This window comes from Ochlerotatus camptorhynchus, unplaced genomic scaffold (assembly GCF_037179485.1).
Source record: "Ochlerotatus camptorhynchus isolate MF236.1 unplaced genomic scaffold, CSIRO-AGI_Acam_v1.1 ptg000379l, whole genome shotgun sequence".
Classification (NCBI taxonomy): Eukaryota; Metazoa; Arthropoda; class Insecta; order Diptera; family Culicidae; genus Ochlerotatus; species Ochlerotatus camptorhynchus.
The window spans coordinates 1,427,129-1,452,980 of NW_027040867.1; the positions used below are offsets into that span (position 1 = coordinate 1,427,129).

Here is a 25,852-nt window from a genome sequence, read left to right on the forward strand (position 1 = left end):
GCGACTGATTAATATCCGATTCCGACATCCATTTTGGAAGCTTGCCGGAATAATCCAGCTTAACATTTAGGTTTTAAAGTGTAAGCCATAGCTGATCGATATGTGGCTTGCGATTGGGTCCATATTGTCAATGATTTCATTGCTGAAAGGTCAATACGTTTTAGCTCCCTATCAGGTAAGAGTCCATCTGTCTGGTGAATTGTTTAATTGGAAGGTAATTGTCCGGAGTTGTCTTTCAGGTATCTATACGATCCAGTGTGCCAACAATTGTGGGAAACCTTGCATCTAATGGCTTTTCCAAGCAAATTTGCAATGGGATTATCATTCGAGACAAGTATATTTTGACCACTGCCAATTGTATGCATGTGCAAGATATGCAAACCAGAGTTAGGTACGTGATACTTATGTTTGAAGATGTTCATGGTTTTGAATGTTATCGTATCGGTCCATTTACAGCCGAACCATTAATCCAAGTGAAATTTTCATCATCGCTGGAAATATCAACTTGAATCAAGCTGATTACGGAGAAGAGGCAAAAGGTACTTTTAGACGGAATGTTGTGTCCGTGATATCACACGGAAAATTCAACGCATCAACAGGAGAGAATGATATCGCCCTGCTAAAGGTAAGTAATGCTTGAAATGTTTATGCCCACACAACACTAGTCAAATCTGGAGGACAAAGAACAATTGTTGATCCTGCCTCTGGCAGAAAATCGAAAAGTGATGATTTTTACTAAAGAGCAGTTCCAGGCCAAATTGTGAAAAAATAAACGAGTTTTAGATTTTACCACTCAGGATTCCATAAAACTTCACAGAGGCAATTAACCAATGTTGTGCAGGAATTCGGCCATTTTAACTGCCACTTAATTTTTCAAAATGGCGAATTCGATATTCTTCAATAAATCATAGCCCAAAAATGGCTCTTTGCATTGAAACGACGCCTGAGATAATTTTGATAAGAAACTGGATGACCTTTTCAGTTATAAAAAATACATCATGAAACAAAAAACCAAAACTCTTTGCCAAAAATCAAACATTATCTTGAATATTACATCATCCAGCAACTCGTCATCAACTACAACTAAAACCTACCCCAGCACGTATTATCGTGCTCAAGAACCCGTGGATTTACTCCTTTATAAGCTGTTACAATACATTAATCAAACTATTTTCATCAACTTACTCCTGTGACATGTATGGTTTGTTTAAGCAGGCAGAAAATGTTAATAATTAGCTTATTGAAACAACCATTGCTACTCACACTGCACTCATATAACCTGCAAATTAAATTCTCACCACGTGTCATTCCCGAGTGCCAGGAAATACACAAAACTATAATTAATAATATTAGCACATCATTCATTATGCTCCAGGTCAAACCTCCGACCGCCCGATGCAAGTAATAGGTAGCACCTCACACTTTGACGGCAATCCAGAACCAGCTGGAAAAACGTGAACCGAGAAAAACAAAAATTAATTTTAATAAATTTAATAAACTTTTATTTCCATTTCACCTCGCATGGCGGCCGGACAACCTCCGGATGGCGCTGGCCGATGACTTGTTTTGCAAAATGGCACCACTTGCACGTGATAAGCTTGACCGCTCGATGCCGCTGTACAACAATACGAACTCGGTTCGCTGGATAGAGCTGCAACAACAACAACATCAGCAATCGCACCCACAATCCCTACCGGGTTCCGCTCATCACCAGCAGCAGACAACAGCAGCAGCAACTAACAACAAAGTTAATGAAAACTGTTTCATAAACATTTATAACAACTCTGTCGGGGTGAGTGAGTACGTTCCGTTGTTTTGCCCCTGTCCTGTGGCAGAGCACCTACACTAGGGTGGGTCATGTTTTTATGGATCACATACACACTTAGAAAAATTGATGTAAATTTAGGTGCTCTGAGACTGACATATACGAGCGTCAATTTTGACGCGAAATTCAGTTCAATCAAACGAACTTTCAAGCTTTTAAGTCTCGGAGCACTTAATTTTGCATAACATGTTTGTTTACGTCTCATCCTTTATGTCAAAGATGGATTCCATCACGTGTAATATTAGGTATTTCTAAGTGTGTACCTCCTGCCCAACTGCTCTTTCTATCTGTATTGGAGTCCCCAACAACAGTACCAACGGATTTGGTTACGAACTGGATTTTCAAGAATATTTTAAATTGTTTACGAGGAAATGTATGGTAAACGAATCAAAACTACTGCCAATCGTTTCGACTTTTGTGCACAATATATGAATATATGTGTACTTTATACCCTGGACAGACTATGGCTTATATCATGTAATATAGGCTGTCTTGCAATGAGCACTCATACATAGGATTTCCAGTGAAAACTAGATGTATTTGTGCTCATTGCAAGCTAGCGTATATTACATGATATAAGCCATAGTCTGTCCGGGGTATTAGGTGCATACCTACAAGCTTATATATTCGTGTGGCTCAAAATAACACATGGGGGCTTATTACGGATGTCACTTCACGGTGAAAACTTGTCAATTGTCGTCACGGTGAAGTGATTCCCATTTGATTTGTACGGCAATCACGGCCCTTATTCTGAGTATCACTTCCTTATCACCGTGTAGAGACACCCGTAATAAGGCTCATGGTCTGGCTATCTGGGGGCTTACCCTCCAAATTATAGCCAACCGACGTGACAGCTCATAGAAGCTACTTTTAAAATCTTGCCCAAGACGCCATATTTAAAATACGTTAAACACCCCAAGTAACAAATCTAGAGCTGCTTGGCTATATTCAAAATTTATAAAGGTTTTATTGCAGCTGCAACCATTACCTACAGCTTTATGACGGTCATATACAATGCAAGTCATGAAACATTCTTATAGCTATCTACAAAACCTCTATAAAGCTAATTAAAAAACCACCTGATGCTTATGCTATTTTCACTTATGAAAGGTTTTATGATTGCTTTGAAGTATACAAAAAAGTAATATAAATTGCCCTTATAAAACCAAAAAATAAATCCTATCGTTGCTTTATAAGTAAGCGCAATAAAACTAGTTGGCCATGAAACAGTTATTTTAAAACAATTATAAGCATTCAGTTGCAACTTGTCAGAAATGTAAATAGGTGGTTTATTTTTACAACATAGAAAAGAATAAAAACTTTCCGGTACTTCCAAGCGGAGCGCAAAGAAAATCAACAAAATTGTTAGCATGAGCATGAAAACATTTCGTGTATACGTATACGCGACGTAGTGTGCGTAAGAAAAACGTCAGCAATCTCCATGATTCTTCCGTTCTCGCTCGCAAATACATGGGGTGACACGGTCGAATCTTGGTCGAAATACATGGAATGGTGACAGTCCTAGGGCAAAAAGGTTGAAATCACGCATAACTTTTCATAAAGGTTAATGTACCATTCAAAACTTTTCTAAATGTTTGTAAAATTCATCGGTTGCACCCGTAGAATAGGAATATACATTTGCCCTCAAATAAAAAATGAATCAAAGCTGAACATTGCATTAGGTTCTGAGTAATATTGACAGATTCGCTTCGTCAACTTTCTCTTTGCATCCCCACGGTCATGTAAAGACATTCCCAGGTATTTTCAGCACATAAATCGATAAAAGAAGCTTTTATCTAGCATCCAATACGACAAACACATCAAGAAACGGTTCGGTAAATAAGCTATTAACGAAAGAGAAAGTCGACGAAGGGAATCGATCAATGTTACTTAGGACCTAATGCAAAGTTCAGCTTGAATTGCTCTTGTAAAAAGAAAATAGTTCTCGTAATAAAATCATGCATTATGATTTTCTGTTCTGCTTTCATCCTATGCACACTGGGCCAGGAATGCAACCTAGCGGAGCAAAATTAATAACTCCGAAACGAAGCATTTCCGCGACTTGGTGTCTTCGACAAAATTTCTCATCATAATAAGGACCATCTATTGACATAAACAAATTGTTCAAAACTTTTCCGCAAAGATGATACCACAATCTAACTTCTTTGGCAAAGTTGTTTATCTTGACCCAAAAATATACCTCTCTCAAATGTTGATATTTTGTTAATCGAGAATTGCTTAATTTTTGCTAAAAATGTCAGTTTGCGATTTTTTGCGCTTTGGGAGATATTAAAGTTCAAAAATTGTGTTTTTTTTTCGTTTTTTCAACAATATCTTTGAAATTTGAAGCTTAATCCAGTATGTTTCTTCACAAAAGCTATTTATTTAATGTATTTGCATAAGAGAAAAATATAACATTATAAAGCTATAAGCAAAAAAACCGAAACAGAAAAAAAACCATATTTTCGACATTTTTTTCTTTAACTCTATATAACTTGGAACCAGTAGACTGTGGAAATTTTACGTCTTTAAAAGAGCTGTTCATTTTGTCAAGATAAACAACTGTGCCGAAGACATCAAGTTTCCAAAACGTCATATAAAGAAGTTAGATTGTGACGCCATCTTTGCGGAAGAGTTTTGAACTTTTTGTTTATGTCAATAGATGGTCCTTATTATGACGAGAAATTTTGTCGAAGACACCAAGTCGCGGAAATGCTTCGTTTCGGAGTTATTAATTTTGCTCCGCTAGGTTGCATTCCTGACCCAGTGTGCAATGTAAGCATTAGACATTTTAAGAAATTGCGCCTGGTGTTTTTCTTGCCTGCTGTCCTCTGTCGCCATATTGTCATTATGAAAATGCCATTAGCCTTGGAATAAAATCCAAGAAATTTCAATAAAATAATGGCTAAATAAGAGATCCGAAATGATTTCCAGTGTGCATTGGTATGAATTTATGTATTTAGATCTATTTTCTGTAAAATTAAGGTGATTCCATTAAATTCATTTGATTTCTGAAACAATCTTTTTTGTTAACTTGAATTATTTTGGAGGCGCATTTATTTAACGCTCATATTATCTCAATATACACGATAACATTTCAAGCGCATATGTTTTGGAACTTCTAAAAAGCAACATATTTTCTTTAAGATTTTCACTAATGTCGCCATGAAACAAAATTGATTGCATGGTGATCTTGACACCAACACTCAAACCTATTTTTACCGCTAAAGATTTCCATTTGGAAAAAAAAAAGTTTCAGCAGAACAGAACAACAACAAGCTAATTTATGGCGGTTGCTTTGAAGCCAATACAAATTAAATTGGCTTTATAACTGATTTTCACCAAAGCATAATAAAACTGCTTGGATACAATATTACTCTTATAGAGGCTATGAGAACCTTTTGTAGAGTATGAGGCTTCCTGACAAAAGGTTTTAAGACAGCTTTATTGTGATTCTCAAACATGCTTTATAAACCTTATCAAGAGTGGTCCACTAAGCTGTATGACGATCTTATAGCGGTTATCAAAAGGTTGTGCTGGAGCTATTAATTTTATTGGCGGTTTTATGAAATTGATCTCAATAACCACTAATAGAGTGCAATAAAACAATAAATGCTACTTGGGACTACCGCCATCTACTCATCCGATCGCGACATTTCATGAGCAAGGACACGAACACACGTAACATTGATACTGACTTGGTTTGCGTCTCACCTCGTTTGACAGATCTGACCGCCCGTTTGGCAGATAAACGCTCATTTGACAAATCAAATTTCGGACAAAAGAAATGCTCCAGTAGTATGTCGGTTCGTCGGTGGTAAAACACTGAGTTTATGCTATCCATCACTACGCGGCAGCAAATTCGTTTGTACTTATTTATTTCAATCATGTGCATCACTTTCAAATAATTCCTACTTTCCGAGCTCTCGGAAGAATGGTGGTAAATTTCAAAAAAAAATACATGGATATATGTTTTTTTCTTGTTGAAAACGCAATCCAATTTTGGGCTTCGTAAGCACAACCCGCAAAGGTGGGTTGCCTCTATTTTTTGAGTGGATTTTTTTTTAACAAAATGGAATGTTTTCACAGAAAAAGACTTCTAAATTTATTTACCTTTCCGTACATAAATAGAAACAAATTGTTGAGATATTGTTAAAAATCTAACACTGCTTCTTGACCCCAAACACGGCCTACGGATTCTAAATTAGACCTAGTACATTGAAACGCCATTGAATTCACTTCGGCCTATCGGATGAAGATAAAAATTGATTCCTTCGGAGCGCTTCTTTTGTTTTTGAGAAAAATGGATTTATTTTATGTTTTCTGCTCGATAGGCCCAAAATGGACGATAAGGCTGAAGTAGTGGTCTACCCTACTAAAAAGTTATTAACAGGAAATGTATAGTAGTAAAAAATATTTTTTTTTATCTAAAGGGTGATACGGTCAAAATTTGGTCAAGGGAAAACGCGTGTAAATCGGTGAAATCGTTTATTTAAAAAATCAAATTAAATTTCTTTTTCAAGTTCAATTAGTATAAAATTCAGGAAAAATATTCAGTTAGGCTTCCGCTTTTCCAAATCCGAATTGCCGGGCCTTACGCTTGACCCCTGCCATCAGATTTTGTACAGCCACCTTGTCCACCTTCTTCGCCGCAGAAAGCCAGTTTGCCTTGAACTGCTGCTCGCCCTTAGCAGTTTTTTTGGTCTTCTTTAGGTTCCGCTTGACAATAGCCCAGTATTTCTCAATTGGGCGGAGCTCTGGCGTGTTGGGAGGGTTCTTGTCCTTGGGAACCACCTGCACGTTGTTGGCGGCGTACCACCCCATAGCCTTTTTACCGTAATGGCAAGATGCCAAATCCGGCCAAACAGTACGGAACAACCGTGTTTCTTCAGGAAAGGCAGCAGACGTTTATTCAAACACTCTTTCACGTAAATTTCTTGGTTGACAGTCCCGGAAGCTATGAAAATGCTGCTTTTCAAGCCACAGGTACAGATGGCTTGCCAAACCAGATATTTCTTTGCGAACTTTGACAGTTTCATGTGCTTGAAAACATCTGCTACCTTTCCCCTTCCTTTTGCCGTATAAAACTCCTGTCCCGGAAGCTGCTTGTAGTCGGCTTTGACGTAGGTTTCGTCGTCCATTACCACGCAGTCAAACTTCGTCAGCATCGTCGTGTACAGCCTCCGGGATCGCGCTTTGGCCGTCGTATTTTGTTTATCATCGTGATTTGGAGTCACTACCTTCTTGTAAGTCGATAGTCCGGCTCGTTTTTTGGCTCGATGCACGGTTGTAGACGATACACCCAGCTTATTTGCGGCATCTCGGAGAGAGAGGTTAGGGTTTCGCTTGAAACTACCGGCAACTCTCTTTGTCGTCTCAGCGGCTTCCGGTTTTCGATTTTCCCCCGATCCAGACTTCCTGGCTGTCGACAAACGTTCCCCAAACACTTTAATTACATTTGTAACGGTTGATTTGGCAACTTTTAGCGATTTTGACAACTTTGCGTGCGAGTAGCTCGGATTTTCGCGATGCGCGAGCAAAATTTTGATACGCTGCTCTTCTTGCTTGGACGGCATTTTGACAACTGAAGAGTGAATTCCAAAATCAAAATAGGAGCAACATTCTACACACACACACCTTCAAAATGAGGGGTGTTCAGGTTTTTTAAATGCAAAATTGAAAGAAATACGTCAAGTTGATATTGACCAAATTTTGACCGTATCACCCTTTATGTATAAATGGCTAGCCGGAATGCTTTGATTGCCCCAAAAGTTCAACTGAAAACGTGCCATCTGTTGCAATATAACACTTTGGATCATGTCCTATTGGAACTCGAAGAACGAAATAGAAATCAAGAAGCAGTGTTAGATTTTTAACAATAACTCGATAATTTATCAATTATCAAATCCAACGGTAAATAAATTTATAAATCATCTATAGTAGAGTAACTCAATTTTTGGGCTCATATCCGTTCGAAAAAGAGAGGTTAAGTGCGTCCATAGTAGGTCTGTAATTTGATCAGAAACTCTATATGAGGATAATATGTCATGGCCTGTTAGATGTTCAATTTTTCATATTTTTTTCTGTTCTCAAAAATCAAGTTTGTTTAGGAGCATACCCAAGTAACATTGAAAGTTTTATCGAGGATTTAAAGCATTCTACAAGTGTGAATCATGGTCTACAGAACATTCATAAAACCTAAATTGTTACTTGGGAAATGACATTCAATGATCAAAAGTTAGTATCCAAATAAAACCTATAAAGCAGTTCTTCGTCAATCTATCGTGGGTGAACATCTGAGAGACGTGATTTAAATTTTTGGGCAGTTGAAGCCTTTCAGATTAATACTAAATCAACCTGAAGACATGAGAACATCATGAGAAGTTTTTAAAGATCTCTGATCACCTGAAGGCCTTTGGAATATTTTCTGAGTCACCTGGTATCATGAGAGAATATCTGGGAGAAGAAAATTTGAATTGTTGGATAGCTTAAGATCTTCATCAGAATAGTACCTGATCAACCTACAGTCTTGAAAAAATATTCAGAGTACTTTACAGACATCTTAAAACACATGGAACAATTTCTGAGCTGCCTAGTATCATATGAGAGGATATCTGAGAGATGTAATTAAGATTTTTGGATAGTTGGATATTTTCAGAATGATACCTTATCCACCAGAAGTCTTGAAAAGTATCTAAAGGAATTCATGGAGATTTTAGATCACCTGAAGATCATTAGAATAATTTTTGAGCAGCCTGGTATCATATGAGAGAATATCTTCTTGACGCAAGCGTGTTGATGAAATTCTGTGAGGATCCATGGATTTCCATGAAGTTCTATAATATACTAAGAAATTCTCAGAACTACTATGATGTTCCCCGATCTTTTATGAAATACCTCCCACTTCTTTGAAATTACCTAAACTTCAATGATACTCTCTGAAACTTTTTTAAAATACAATTTCCATACAATTTACTGTTCTCTATGAAGTTATCCAATTTCTTATTGTGAAGCTCTTCGTTATTTAAATGAAGTTCTCCGAACTTCTTTAAAATATCCTAAAACTTCTTTGAAGTTCCCAAAAATTCTGTAAAATTCCCGAATTTCTATTGAATCTTCTCAACTTCTATGAAGTTTTCTGAACATTTACGAGAAACATTAATAAATACACCCGAAGAAATTTGAAACAGAGTTCCATTCGTGTTTCAAACCCACTCAGATATAAAACCGAATCTGGTGCTCGATCATGAAACTGCAACTCAGCATTGCGTCCATATAAAAACAAAAGCATTGCAAACGCCCTTATGCACTTCTTCTTCTCCTATAGAGCTTTTTGACGTTTAATTACACAATTTAAATCGAACAAGTGCGAGCAAGAGGAAAACAGATTAGCGGGAAATCAAACCGTTAATTCATCCATGTGTGCTAGAGAGAGAAAGACTATTACACGTCAAGAAGGTCTATGCACACGGAGAAAAAATATTATCCAAAATTTGAGTTCTTTTTACTTAGCTGGGCTTCTCACTTGCACTCGTTATTGTTGTCAAAAAATGAACGAGAGATTCGACCCAACGATATAGTTCAGCCGAATAAGTTACTTTTGAGTAAATTGCATATTCTCAAATTTACGTGAATTAAACTTAATTTTGAGTAGAATATTCATAAGAGTAAGTTTTTTTTGCTGGTGTACCCGTACATTCAAGATCATTATCTGTGCCAACGAAGTCCTTAATTTCATCGGGAAGAACATTGTTAGTTCGATTCCCGTTCTCACAAGAAACCAAGTAATGGCCCGATTTTGACAGCCCCTCCCCGCATCAGACATTTATATTTTAATAATTTTACATACTGCACTACCGTTCATACTGGTGACAACGCTCTGATGAGACAACGAAACCTCACCCCTCCTCCCCCTGATCCTTCGACAATGTACCCCTTCCAACCTCGAGTAAGTCACGAGTATTCGGCCCAACTCAACTAGACATAGAATTGAGTGCAATTTGTTACAAACAATGAACAACAAATCATCGGCTCCATAAAGCAAACGCAATTGAGCCTCCAAATCAAACTAATATATAAAATATCACATAACCGGAATTCCAAATCTTTCTTCAAGAAGGATGTTTAATATATACTTTGATTCAATAAGACCACTGGAAAACCGCATGGGTTTTATAGAACATTAGAAAAGATTTTCAATAGGGACAGACTCAGTCCCGTCATTACTGTATACCTCTACGTCTCTACACTGAAAAAAGTTTTCACATAGCTTCTATTAGGAACGCACATGATATTTTTCCAATAACAAAATTAATTATTTTTATCTGAATATCACATAACATCATACATTCCATGTGAGTAATCATATAGCTTTCATTGGACACATAAGGTTCATGTGATTTACTGGAGCAATTTTGAATTATGGGATCATATGAAAATTTTGAAAAAATTCACATGTATATTTTTCACTGATTATGTGATTTATTTAATGAGTGTATGGTTTTCACACGAAGGATTTTTTCGTTAGCGGAAAGTATGAATTAGATATTTTCGAATCACTTTGAGAAGTAACGCTATTTTTAGAAGTATGGCAAAGCAATGATGCAAGGATGCAACCCTTTCAACTAGGTAATAAAGGTGCCTGGGATAGAACCTGTGATCATATGCCCAGTAAAAAAAACTTTTGTACTAGACAACTGAGCCTCTTACATCGAAACAAATCACTGTGACCGACAATCAGACATGGAGCTAGGAAAAAGGGTTTAGGATTTGTCAACTTTTTTCCAAACAAGACGAAATCTAGTCAAGTACCAAGCCTGTATGTTCGATCGCTATCATGACATCTGTTTTCTCCCTCAAAATGAATCATAGGGGAAATGGCTCTAATGTTGGCCTATGGATCTAAGATTGAACCCATCGCTAAAAATCTGCTATTTATCTAGATAAACGCGTCATTGGGACGGTACTAATGAATATTATTGAAAATTTAGTCGATTACTGAATTTATGTATGGGTCCATATTAGGAGTATTTAGGCCGACACAATATTCATTTCCACTATCTTATCGGGATTTTCGGAAGGGAAGTAAAGCCGTTGGTCTCCGGTCCATGAATTGATGGGTCGATAGGTAGGGTCCAGGTGTGGGAGCTCGCCTCCCTGGCGTCGGTAGCATTGGTACTTAGTACGGAAACCAAGTCAAAACAAATCAAGGAATAACACTCCATGATCAAACGTGTTTACGGTATCTAAATATTCTTTCTGGAACACACCACACCCGCGTGAACAAAATCCTGACTAATCGCACTAACCGGACGCTCGATCGAGGTTATCTCGGATACCAAAAGTAAATGTGAGAGCAGCCGACTCCGAATCATTCTTCACGATAACCACCGACAAACCGACATGAACCGAAATCATTCCACACATATTTTCCAGAATCCAATTCTAGCCACGCAATAGTTAGATATATGCAGCTCAAAAAATCTATATTTCTGAGAAATTAAAAAAAATGTCATGAAAAATAGGTGCACGACCAGCTAACAATTTTTTTTCTCATGTAGAAGGGACCCCAAGGAAGATGTAAACATATGCAAAATGGTTGGGTTGCACTAAATTTCGATGCATTAGTTCAAAATATTTGCTCAGATGTGGCTATGAAAAATCGACAGTTTTAAAAAATCTCATCGGGGCTACCTCTACTACCCTTGGCTAACATTTGACGGATAAGCCCCCAGGTTTCCAGGCAAAGTGTTATTTTGGGCCACCCTCTGTATAGGGTACGACCCTGCGCTTCGGTCAGAGAGCGTATAGGGCGTTGTTGTGCCAATTTGGTCGCGGCACATTTCGAGTATAAGAGAGTAATTGCAGTTAAATCAAAAGTGCCTGAGAAAAATGCAAATACTTTCGCAGATTACCCGAAGTTGTGATAGTGAAGGTATGATTACAGACAAGCAGACATAACACTCTTAAAACCTTCATCGAAATCGTTTTTAACGGTCAATTTAAATGTTTCTTAGTTGGTAGTACCGCCACTTGTGGTGCACATAATCAATTCCCTAGCGTTTGACGTTTACACACTACAACCATCTGTTGAGTGTATTGCCCATCAAAGTATGTACGACAGATGGCGGTAGGGTTTACAATGATAAATGTTCAATGTGTTGTGTCTGCTTGTCTGTGATATAACATGGAGGTAACGTTAGGATATAATCAAATCACTTTCAGAAATATTTTACTTCGCAACCGATGAACCATTCTGACGGCCCATATGAGTACCCAAGTAACCATATAGTCGCAATATAGCTTGTATATTCTTACTTTGCTTGACTATGGTTAGTTGGGGAATCTGATGAAACTGTCACTTCTGGAACACTCGGAGCGCTCGGTGGAACAGCGACTTTGGACGTGAGCCTCGTCCCAGATCACCATGGCAATTCAAATCAATTCAATGGAACCGACCAAAAAAGGCGGAATCATATTAGAACCAACCAAGGACGATCTACAGAAGGAAATTGCCGGTGAAGCACGGAATGAAATACGAAGCGTTAGAGAAAAAGTCCAAGGGATTCCAAAAGAAGTAATCAACGACGGCGGAAGAGCAGAATATGGTGAGAGCTTTCCAATTATTAAAAAAAAATATGCGGGGCTTATTGTAAGTGAAAGAAACCACGGAATGGGCGTGACTCTCCAGACATTCTGAAATGGGTTGCTGGATCTGCAATAGAGCTATCACCTTCTAACTCCCGGACTAAAGCTGTCTACAATGACCATAAATGTCAACAATGACCATAACACTGCCGGCCAGTGGGGGTTAGATTGAATACACACACACACACAACACACACACACACACACACACACACACACACACACACACACACACACACACACACACACACACACACACACACACACACACACACACACACACACATACACCCCCTACTATATAGGGTACGATGTAACATGACATATAGTAAAAGGGTAACAACTCTTTGTAAAGGTCGAATCGTTTTCAGATATTCGACAAAGTTGTTCTGCATAGTTTTATCAATCTAAAGCTCAGGTTTGATAAAAATTGAGCATTTTTCGAATGTTTTTCAAACTACTGAACAGTCTTCTTCCGTTTCCCATACAAACTATGAAATTCTCCCAAAATCCAGATCGTAGCTAAATTCGTTTAAATTTGGCACAGTTGTTCGGCACCCCAATACAGATCAAAAGAGTAGGAGGGGAGTAGGAGGTCATTAAATTGACCCACCCTAACCTACACTCTGTCGTTCTCCCACCGATCTCGTCATCCCGCGGGGAAACCGGATACTTCCGGGATGCGGAGAAAGTTACGTGAGGATTATTTTATTTCGTTGTGGAATTTATTGGTTGCTAGAGGAGTTTGGAAAGTTCTGCAAAAAAAAAGTCAGAAAAAATTCAGAATCAACTATACAGAAAGCAATTAATTTCCTCCTTTGCCTCAATTTAAAATTCTCGCTGGTAATAAAATTCTTTCGTAACAGTAAATTATACTCGAACATTGTTGGCACAATTGAAAGCATTGGATTTTTGTTTGCAGGTTTCCGACTACCCATACACTTTGGTTAGAAATGTTAGCTTTTTCCAAAAATGGGTTTGTGACGCTCAGAGAGGATCGATTGCTGTAGGTCAAACCGCAGTGGGTAGGAATGGAACCTGTATCGAGTATCGGTTCAGTAATCCACAGTCATGCTGGGTAAGTTGAATTTATGTGATAACAATGTATTACTCTAACTGAAGTGCTACAATTCATACTTTGTGTGGATGCAATTTTTTCCAGGTATGCATGTAAAACAAAAAACGCATACTTTGAAGACTATTTATCCCGGTGACCTGGCAATCTTACATTATTATCCGTGTTGGGAACACAAGAACTGGCAAAATGATGATGATTTCAACATTTTGCACGAGAGATAAATTTTCAAATGGTTTTTTTTTTCCTTTGCTTTAACTATGGGGTGTATCGAAAAGTTACTTCAAACATTGGACACTTTGTTTTGCGATAATCACAACGTATTTTTGAGGAGTATAAGCTCAATTTGGATTATTTACTTGTCAAAAATTTAAGTACAGTAAGTAGGGGTAACAATGGGCCAAAAAATCAAAAAAAAAATATTTGCCTACTTTACAACATTCACATTTTAGTTAGGTAAACCATTTGAAGCATGTGAATATATTCTTCAATAATACATTTATGACTGACATGGAAATGGTTGGTTAAAATTGATATCTAATTTAACAAAAATTAAATAAAAAATAGACCAATGTAAACTGTATGCTGGGTGTTAAAAAATTGGTAAAAATATGTAAATGTATCGTAGCTATTAGGAATTCACTTGAATATGATCAAAATGTCCTTCATATGTATGGCTAAAGATTTTTTTCACCGTTACTATTCACATAAAAGTGTGTTCAAACTTTTGTTTGCCTGTTAAAATTTTTAAAAACGTGTTTTTGCTACTATTTATGACACTTAATTTTACAGTACTATTTAAATAAAAAAAACTTATTAATACTGATAAACTGATACATATTACGGCAAGAGTTCAACGAACATATTCTTGTCATCATTTTCTGTATATTCGAGATATTTGCTTCAATAATCATGTTGGCCCTATGTCTCCCCGTACCGAAAATTGAGTTCCTATCACTCAACACTTGGGTTCAGTGGGGCTGGGTAAATTAAGTTGAACAATAAAACTCAATTTTGAGTAATCCTGATCAAAAATTCATTGAGTGAAAATTACCTAACGAACGGAATAGGTAAACTTTACTTATACCAACAATCAATACGAAACTATCGATTTTAAATTGGCTCACTACTTGACTAGCCTATTGGTCCCAAGCAAATCGATTAACGTACCCCATTCTAATCGAAATTCTAGTACTACACAATGTTTGTTTTAGTCGACGTCGGTGGTGTAGTGGTAAGCGTGACTGCTTTCTAACACCCCAATGGGTCTGGGTTCAATCCCAGAAGAAGTCGGTGGGATTTTTCAGAGGCATAAAAATCTCTGGTCACGTCTTCCTTGGGAAGGGAAGTAAAGCCGTTGGTCCCGGCCCATGTGTGTTGAATGGGTGCGATATCCTACGCAGGTGTGGAAGCTGCCTTCCTGCACATTCGATTGCCGTCAATAGATGGCAATCGATGTCCGTCGGTGATTGGCACTAGATTGCGGAACAGAGACCGACGTTAAATAAAGGAAAAGAAACAATGTTTGTTTTGATTTGCCATGAAAGTTTAACAGATAAAATGAGGGGTTCGTGGATTTTCCTATGTTTCGATTAACTTGGGACCGAAGATAGTACCAGAGCTGAGTCAAAAACTTGAGCACTTTTCTTCGGGACCTACTAGTCTTAGAGTTACCTCTATGCTTATACCAAGTTCAACTTTTTAGGATGCTCATGGTCGATGCAAACCTGCAGTAGAAGATACAAATTAAGATTTCTGTGAACAATGGAACTAAAAGCACTCACAATTTACCAGCATTCAAACTTTTCTTGTCACTTTGTACCAAACACTAACGAAGACTAATACGATGACTAATGGAGCACGAACGGATGCGATGGAGCACAAAAAAAGCCATGCGCAGTTTCACTGAGGCAAATGGATGTAAGGTCCACTTATGAATTTTAGCCACAAGAAATCAGTATGAATTTCACTGATTTGCCTTATGAAAAATAATGTTGACAAAAAAAAATATAAAACGGAGCAGACTGAAACCGAACCATGGACCATGAGATTATGTGTCGAGCCTTATGAAATTCTCAAGTTTATTTGCTTCAGTGTTGCTATGATTTTCTTCCAAAAATATGTTAAAAGTAGCCAACGGTGAAACCATGTCGGTTGAGTACTGTGGTGGATCTTGTCGAATTTGGCTTGCTAGTGGTTTGCTTGATGAACCTTTCGATTCTGGTATTCGTTTAATCTGTCTCCATATCTGTTGTGTTAGGTAAGTATTGGCGTTGACGGCACCGTCGAAAAATTTGCTCTTCCAGCTAATTTAGACCGTTTCTTATGGGAATTTTCGGTGAAGTACAAAGTCCGCCATGTTTCACGCACAGTCTGACGTTTGCTTATGGATTTTCTCATAGGCGTAAAGAGCTACTGAGCCGCTGTCAGCGCCAATTTTTGTGCGTATGTCGTGTTTCATTTCAGCCTTCGTGTACCAAGGTAAGGTAAGTTTAGTTGTAATAGAGCACAGTGGGCTCAACAGATTTACAAAATAATTTAAATTTTCAACTTCGTACAATTTCAAATGCAATGAATTCTATTTCGATGGTAATGTAAGTATCAAGTTCCGCATCATCTCGGCCCCCATTGAAGCGCAGCATTCAACCGACAGAAGATGAAGAAGGTTCATCGGTCAGCTGAGCTGAATCAGTCGACCCAGCTGCTGTGTCACCTGGTATGTCATCAATCGGTAGCAGACACAGCTCTGTTGTTGCACAACGACGAATTCCGACTTGAGGGCGGGCATCCACTACCCGTACTTTGTTGTCCTTGTTTGGGTGGACCGCTACAACGCGTCCGAGAGGCCAATGACTGGGTGGAGCGTTGTCGGTCTTCAACACAACCTTAGCACCATCCCCGAAATCGGTAGGGAACTTCCTTAATTTAGCTGGACGCTAATGCAGCAGGCCGATGTATTATTTATACCAGCGCTTCCACAAGTCGTTAGTGGCTCGCTGGTCGTCTGGAAGTGGGATAGGCGATTAATGGGAATGCTTGAGTAGTCTGGCTCGGTAAGCCAGAAGGCTGGTTCGCCCAGCATGAAATGTGCAGGGGTGAGCACGGAGAGGTCTTTAAGATGATTGGAAAGTGGAGTTAAGGGTCGTGAAATCATGATGCTTTCCGCCTGAGCGACAGCCGTGTGAAAATCGTCAAAGTGGTAAGATGATGAGCCGATGATCCTGACGAGATGGTGCTTGAATCTCATTACCGCTGCTTCCCATAGCCCACCACAATGCGGTGCTCTCGGGGGAATAAACTGGAACTCGATACCCTTTTTCAGGCACTCGTTAGACTTCAGCTGCTGGACGAGTTGCTGTCGCATCTCCTTTATCTCTCGGAACACGCCGACGAACGAGATGCAGCTTTCACAGCGTATAACGCGAACGCGACCTACGCGACTCACAAAATGCAAAGTGTTTCTACCAGGGATCAGCCAGAAAAGCTGCTCAATGGCCGCTAGCAGTTGTGTTAGCCGGGCGTGAAGAGTTTGATGATGAATTGATCTGGCAGTCAACCTTGAGAGATGATGATCGGCAGGTAACAGGATCGGATTGCGATTGCAGTTGTTGCGCTAGGCACCCGTTCAAACGAAGAAGCCCTGCGTCATCGATCATCACGTCAATGTCCTTGAGCGGAGACTTGAAGTCTGCTTTTCTCATAGTTTTCAGAGACTCGCAGTTCCTGATGGAAGGTTGCTCCTTGTGCAACTCGAATGAGAGATTTGAGGGCATTGTAGTACTCCCCCGAAAGTTCGAGGATGGCTCGGCAATTGGCAATTCTTCGCGAAACGAAGGCAGTACGAAGCAACCTCAAGAAGATGAGACAGTTGCGAAAAGTCCTGGATGAGCGAATCGTCGAACGTAACACAAACGAGTGTGACCGTCGGCCGCTCCTCGACAGTTTGTTGTTGGATGTCGGTCGAGGTTAATGCTACTATTGGAGCTGGTCAGGCTTCTGGTCCTGACAGCAGGTATTAGGTGACCCATTAGACTGATGCAAAATTTGAAATTTTCGCTCCACAGTGCTTAAACGTTTTCAAATTGGGTCCTGCTTAGCCTCCCAAAATTTGAACTAATTTAGTAAGAAACTGACTTGGCACAAACCATTTCAAGTTTATATGGGAATTACTATGGGAAAACTAATCTTTTTGTTCATATCTATCTAGCAATTCACCACATCACTATGCTTTTAAAATTGATAACAGTGATTGTTGCAAATTTTCTCAGCTACAACTTTGTTCATTGCCACTTTTCAATCAAATGTAAGGAACAAAAGATATTAATGATTCATGTCACTGATGTCTTATGATTATGCTCATTCAACTGTTCAGCAGGCAACATTGGTGTTTTTGGTGCGAAGAATAGAGCACAAATATCATGGCTACTATGTCACACTGCAGAATACAGTGTTGCCCACAGAACAGCTGCTTGATCATGCCATAAGATTATCAATCTCTTAAACAATTAATAACAATTTAGTTTGACATTTGGCTGAAAAAAGATATGGGGCAAAGTTGTAGCTTAGAAAATTTCCTGTAAGAGTAGTTATATAAATTTTCGAAAGAGCAATATGGAAAATGGGTAGAAGACAATGAACAAAAAGTATGGTTTTCCCATAGTAATTTCCATTTAAATTTCGAATAGTTTGTGGCAAGTCAGTTTCTTGCCAAATGAGTTTAAATTTTGGGAGGCTAATCAGGACCTGATTTGAAACCGTGTGAGTACTGTGGAGCGAAAATTTCAAATTTTGCATCAGTCTAGTGACCCATGCCACCAAAACGCATCATTGCTGTTGTCCTCGGGTTGTACTCCGCGAGAAAATCGATCGGAAGGGTTTTGCAGCGTTGGAACGTGACGCCATTGAGAGCCTTCTGTGGTTTTGAGGACCTCTGCTATTCGATTGGATACGAATATTTTCCACGATGACGACGGGGAGTTGATCCAGTGCAAAACGATCGTTGAGTCCGACCAGAAGGTGATTTTGGCGTTAAACTTCGTGGTTTTACGGATATATGGTACGGTGAGTTCGAAACGTAACGTGGAATAGCCGCTGATTGGAACGACCCGGGATTTCACTATGAGAAGATTGCTTGTTCGCGTGGCAGTCGACCCTTGGGATCTACTTACAAAAAGCAATGCTTCGTATCCTTTTGAAGAAGCGTCAACAAAGCAGTGCAGCTCTTACCTTACTGCATAATCTCTGAATACCCATCGTGGTATACGAAGATCGCGGATGACACAGACCGATTCTCGAAAGGACAGCCACCAAGATTGAAGAGTCTCCGGAAGTCCATCGTCCCAATTCAGACCGGTGAGACCCAAAGAGTCGAAAAACTGCGACATATCCGTCAGGACAATGCATTTGGTAAATTGTTGTAGTTGTGGAATACCAGGAACTTTGAACGCAAAATCGTCATTTTTCGGGGACCGCACGAACCAAGTATGTTGATGGATGAGGAGTGACGGTTGATCCTTCTTGAGTTCGTCTGTTCCAGGAGATACTATAATGGTTCGCGCTCCTCTTGCGGCGTTGGGTGTGGTGTACAAAGGTAAGGTGAATAGAAAGGTAAGGTAAGTATAAAAGTGTTGTTGTGTTAGTGCACAGTGGGCTCAACGGATTTACAAGCTTATTCCAATTTTCAACTTCGTATTATTTCAAATGCAATGAATTCTATTTAGATGATGGCAGCCCTAAGTATGCACCTTTATAATTGATAAAACGATCAATAAAATATTGAAAAACATTACTTAAAAAACATCCAAATGATCCATAAAACACCACAGGAAATCTCTTAAAAAGTTTGAATGATCCTTAAAAAATATCAATGTGGCCATAAATTATGTAAAATTTAGCTACACAATTTTAAAAATGTACCGCTAAATTTCTAAAGAATGAGCATTTTTGCATGAATTACCCATAAACATATTGCAAATGATCCATAAAACATTCAGCAATGAACCTTAAACTAATGAAAGTGATACATAGAAAATCAAGCTTGCGCACTTAAAAATATAGGGACGATCTATAAATAAGACATATATTGTTCATGTTTTTGACACTATTTTTTAAAATTTGTTCCATTAACCTTGGAAAATTGCCCCATTACTGTGTAGCTACTCAGGTTTACTGTTATGAGAAGCTTCTAAAAAATATTCCGTAGGATGCTTCTTAACACTCCGAACACGATGCAACCGGTAAAATGTGGAACGATAATGGTAATGTTTGAAAAATCATTACTCAGCAATTTATCAATAGATTCTAAACCTATTCATACCGAATAAATCTTAAAGTCTTAACGCCCATAGATTGGTTATTCGTCAATAAATAGCTGAGCTATGATTTTTCAAACATTACAAGTTTGCCATTACACATTTGACCAGAGGCATCGTGTTCAGAGTACTAAGAAGATTATTATAGAATCTTTTATGGACGCTAATTCTAGACGCTTATCCGTCGCTTCGCACTTCTAACTCAAAAAACAATGGAACATCATTTCAAGGTTTATGGAACAAAATCAAAACGTTAGTGTCCAAAACATGAACAGTATATGTCTAATTTATGGATCATACCTATACTGCTCATAATCGCATATCAGTCCCATATGGATAGGAAATCAAGCAAAGATGGGACTGATATGCGATTATTGGTAGTATATATTTTAAGAGCGCCAACTATTTTCTATGAATCACTTTCATTAGTTTGAGGTTCATTGCTGGATGTTTTATGGATCATTTGCAATATGTTTATGGGTAATTCTTACAATTTCAATGCTCATTCTTTAAATATTTAGCGGTACATTTTTTCAATTGTGTTGCTAAATTTGACTGAAAATATGGATCTTAGTGAGATTTTTAATGGATCATTCACACATTTTAAGGGATTTTCACTGGAGTTTTATGGTTCATTTGGGTGTTTTTTAAGGAGCGTTTTTAAATTTGTTATGGATCATTTGTTGGTTTTTATATTCAAAAGTATGTTTGCCTTAGATGATCAAGTAAGTATCAAGATCCGCAAAAGTACTTTTTTACTTTGAATCGCAGCTTGTTTTAGTTAAATTAAATATATGATAAACATTTTGAGGTATTCTTCTTTAATTACTTTATGTAACACAATTCACAAACGTGTAACTTTTAAACAAATTCGGAAAGTGTTATATCAATAGATAATGCAAAATATTACGTTTTGAGCTTAACAATGATTAACAGAAATAATCTTAAATTGTATTTCATATATTATTACTCGATAGATGAGTAAATTTGAGCCAACGTCAATTTTCTGATTCACTCAACGCTGGACCTCGAACCATAGTTTGAACGTTGATTTTTTTTTTAAACTAAATTTTACAATTCAGATTGTTTTGGTTTTGGCAGGCGCCGATAAAAAATGTTAACCTTCCGGAACCCGCATTTAAAAATGGTTACGCGAGCAGTCACGTCGTGTATTGAGCACACGGTGAACAATTTCTTATCTTTTTTTAATTTATTATAGCTCTTGAACTACAAAAGATAGAAAAATACAATCTTCGGCAAAGTTATTCAGTTGGACAATACCCATCTGGCGTTCACAATCGATTCACTAGGTCGCGCCAGATTAAAAATACAAATTTTCTAGTGATAACTTGAGGTCGTGTCCAGATAGAAGTTTCCTATTTCAGAAAAGTTGTGCAAATGGACAAGACCCGTTCAGTAGTGAACAGTTTAGTTGGGCAGTTGCTCACTAGGTAGCACACAAAAAAGCCGTAAAATTCAAAAGGCTTCAGAAGTTTTCTTCAATTTCTACGTGTCTTCAAACATCTTCACAAAGGCATATCTTCAAATCTGGCATCCCTGATGCGTAAAGATAGAAAATCGATCGATGTTTAGGTCACATTTTGGTCACTTTTCAGGCACTTATTTAGTTGATTTTAGACACTAGTTCACTATTTTTATTGCTTAACACTGCTATCAGCCCTGCGGTTGTTTCTTTTGTCTTTATTGCAAGGAACCGATTCTAAATGTATGGTCTCGCTATTTAAACCCTTAGAAGACAAGAGTGTGAAAGTCTCTATAATAAAGAAATCAATCAATCTTAGAAGAGTGAGACCATTGGAGAGTTTGTATCGCAATGACAGTCAAAATTGGATACCTTGGTGACAAAATCAACTCCAAAATCAAAATGATACCGATATTAACCATGCATCAGGTCCTTAGTCTTAACCGCTTCAGAGAACAACAAATAGAAGATTATGAATCAAAGAGAAGACCAACCCATTTCCTTGTTCCATGAGCATCCTCTGTGTGGCAACCTAAAAGTCTTGTCACTATCAACAAGGCGTATAACGTACCAAAGACTAAGATGTGTTCCTTTGATTACTCAATAAAAAGCCTGCTCCCCTAGTTTGAAGTAGTTATGACTACACCCAACCGGGAAATGTAAGATTCCATCACAGATTTGTATGAAAAGTATACACAATATGCAATTTTTTACTTGACATGAACAAATTTTGTAATGTGGTCACCGTAAGGTTCTTATAATAATGTTATAATTTTTATTTAAGCTAATTTTTCGAACAAAGTTTGTTTCCCTAAATGCATTGCGTCTAGAAAATTATCTCGAGAAGGTTTTATACAAAAACATGCATTGCTTGTACAGTGCAGTTCATAGCACGAACTGCTATTACATTTGAAGCAGAGGATATAATAAATCTAACCTTATATTGAATGTAAGATAACTTTGTTTAGCGTGTAGAGTTCTGTTGTAGATTTGAACTTGTAATGCACCACGTTACGGGGATCCCAGTGTCTTTATCAATCTTGGACTACCAAGACCTTGCAAAGTTCAAGAGCTACAGCAGTTCTAATCGGTGTTTTCTATCACACAGGCACATTTATATTTCCTGTGAAAATTGCTCAATAAATATTCTGATTTATTTTTGGTAACATTTACTTACTATACTTCTTGACGAAGTAGCGTGATTTCCTTGATGTAAATTGACCTCATTTCTACATAACTTCTCCTTATTAGCCCTACTCCAAGGTATTACCAGTAAGTTAATTGAGACTTGTTTTGAAATCGCTTATTCCTCTAATCCCGGATAAAACAACATGTGTATGTATTCATTTGAACAAAACTACTCCGTAATAAAACCGTGCATGAATTACTCTTTAATGTGATGTCCAAAGTAAAGCCATCCATATTTAACCAGATAATCAACATGCCAAAATTAACAAGCAACATGTTGAGCACATCCTACTGCACCCATACGGTGTACATATGTAAATTAGATCACACGGACTAAGTTACACATTTCAGTCCCGCATCGTTCCGAACAAATCCCTGCAGCCCAGGAATAATTTCAAATTCAATGAAACAAATAATATCAGCAGGGCAAAACGATAACCAGATTTCCACATATTTTCACAGCTCGATGCAAATTCCCTGAGGCGCAGCGAGGAACGGGGCACCGCTCTGATATGTAACTTCAAATTAGTGGCCATTTTGGCGGAAATAAATCCACCCTCGAATCCGCAGAGCTGCACTTCGATAAAACGCTCTACGGCTTACTACACCATGATTGAGCCGTACCACGATTGGATTGTGAGTGAAATTGGATATCTTTACACCGCACCCAGCCCAGCCGGAGTCAATGGCACGGTAGCAACGAGTGGTCCCATGGCTACACAACCTAACCCAAATGGATCACCAGCAGCTCCAATACCGTCCTGGGGTGACCAGGAAAAAAATGCTATCACTCCAGGTTCTGAAGTCCTACCCGGAAAAACATGCTTAGTTTATCCCTAACCCTGGACCATTCTTTTTTCATCTTCTTTTTTCCACAGGAAAATCCAAATCCACAGCAGCGCCATCAATCAGCTCCGGAATTGTATTCAAACTTATTCTCTTTAATTTATTCATTCCATTTGCGTTCGTTTATCGATTCCATCATTGATGATGACGACCGACGCGACGAAGACGGTGAGGTTGTGAAAGCCATCGGAATGGAACCACATCATACGGCGTCTATTTTCCATAATCCCATCTCCGTCGGGCATGGCGGGCCACAGTCACCAATTTAACCGTTTTTGAAACTCGTGCATTTCACGACCCACCATATGTAGATATATGACTGTATGGATGAATAAACTTTTTCCGCAGGGTGGATTGTAAACTGATCATCGATTTTATTTGCGTGAACAAAAAAGATTCATTTACAAATTTGTATTATTAGCTCATACGTTGTCCATAACGCAAGAATTTTGATTCCTACTTTTAGAAATACAATAGAATCGATCTTTCTATCTGTGGATTGAATGGAGAGAAAAATAAGTGGAAAATTTTCCAAACACTTCAAAATCTAAATTTGCGCGGAGGATAAGTATCGCGCAAACATAATCCGCATTTAATTAATTATCTTATGTAGAAATTCTACGCATAACTGTCCCACAAAGAATTGTTATCTGAATATTTTATTAACGAATCGATTTGAGTGCACGAATGATTGACACAGGATTTATATGATCAAAAGAAACTCAATGAGTCATTTCGAGAAATAGAAGGTTTAACTTATGATGAATAATATTAAGAGAAACGGGAATTCATATTAATTGTAATTGTTATTGTTCAGTGTATAGGCTGTGCCAACTGCTAAGTTGGCTTATCTAGGGACTAACCCCCTAGTTTATACACCTACTGTCCTTCCCGTTGCACTCGTCAGCTCGTGCGATACTCTAGACCACCTGTCATGGGTGGTCGTATCCGGGTCCTCCCCTGGGTAGGCTCCGTCCAGGTTCTAGTACATTAACTTATATCTATGCATGGTAATTATACTTTACAACTCACCTTTTGATTATAAATGTCGATAATGCTGAAACTATATGAATGTTAGTAATCATTATTAGGTGTGTGCTGCAATGGAGTAGTAATTGAAGGAAATGAGGTTCCCATGTGGCTTATAGGTAATTCTAAAATAGGTAAATCATGCAAGCACATACATTTTACAATTCTTATCCTACTTACCAGTTCCGTCCAGTATAAATTGGCTGTTTCTAAATGGCCTAATCCTTCCTGACTGCTTACTCTCTTACGTTTTCTCGCTTTTTTTCCTTCTTCCTATTGAAAATCTGGCCGTGTTCCCATTTGTTAAGTTAAGTTAAGTGTGAGCCGCATGCGTTGGTTAGTCGTTTGGGTCATGGTGTTGTGTTTCCTATTTTATTTGCCTCTATTCAGCTCTCAGATCGCCCCCTCCCCCCAAACTATTGTGGATGAGAAAAAGAACCCATATTTGGTAACCTCTCGCGAGCTGCAATGCATAAGATATGAATAACAAACAAATCTAGAACGGGGCTTAAACATATAACGTTTTCTAAGACTGATCATGATTAATATAGTATGAATAATGCGAATTGTATGAAAAAAAGACGATCCCAAAAGAAAGTTCCGTAGCAATAAAACTATTACTCTGTGCTTATATGAGTTATTTCAAAATGGGCATCCATACTCAGAAACTATACCCGACCTCAACAAACTGTACCGAAATCAGAACAGCTAGACTACTTGGTAAGATTTTGGCATTTCTATTTAATTCCATTAAGCTATCTCACAGAGACCAGACGTCCAAGTTTGCTCAGAAACTTGTGTAAAGTTAAGTGGAAACGTTGCCGTTACGTAGCGCTAGCATCTCCTGATTTTCTCTATACATTTATCACTTTCGACCAATTTGGCGCTAGTATCGATAAATTATCTGCTGAAAATTGCCACTTGGCGCTACCAGCACTTAGTGTCTAGTGTAAGTTTTGCAACGCCCGCGCCATCATGTTGTCAAAGAGGGTTTTTTAAGTGGGGAAGTCGCCGTTAGTGGCGCTTAAGTCGAATAGGAATCTTTACACAAGTTTTTAAAGAAATTTTGGAGCCTCAACGTCTGTCCTCTGTGGCTATCTTATATCGAGCTCTTTTTAATAATTACAACATGTGAATAATGCAGAACAAGTTTAAAATTGTTTTAGAGCCAAATTGGTTTTGAAGGAAGGTCAAACTACAAACGAACAGCTCAGACGCTCTGAACCAGCCTATGAAAATTATGCTTTCCCAATATGGTACATTCTCTCACTATAAACCTGTCATTTCTAGCCTATCTGAACTATTTAATAAATGGAAACCATAACATGGGTTACGCTCCTCCTAAGCGGGCCCTCCGCATCCTATCTTTGTCTTATCTCAAATGCCAATGGTTTGAATGTATCAATATATACATTGGAAATGACGTTTAATCAAATAAACCCATACCC

General features: G+C 38.2%; 1 protein-coding gene across 1 annotated transcript; it reads left to right on the top strand.

Moving 5' to 3' along the window:
• LOC135710370 (uncharacterized) lies at nucleotides 1-23,736 on the top strand. The gene is made up of 7 exons (XM_065232926.1): nucleotides 1-175; nucleotides 240-391; nucleotides 457-625; nucleotides 1,598-1,792; nucleotides 13,395-13,550; nucleotides 22,992-23,325; nucleotides 23,408-23,736. The coding sequence occupies exons 1-7, from the start codon at nucleotides 101-103 to the stop codon at nucleotides 23,515-23,517; spliced, it is 1,191 nt and encodes a 396-aa protein (XP_065088998.1). The 5' UTR covers nucleotides 1-100; the 3' UTR covers nucleotides 23,518-23,736.
• Nucleotides 23,737-25,852: the final 2,116 nt, after the last annotated feature.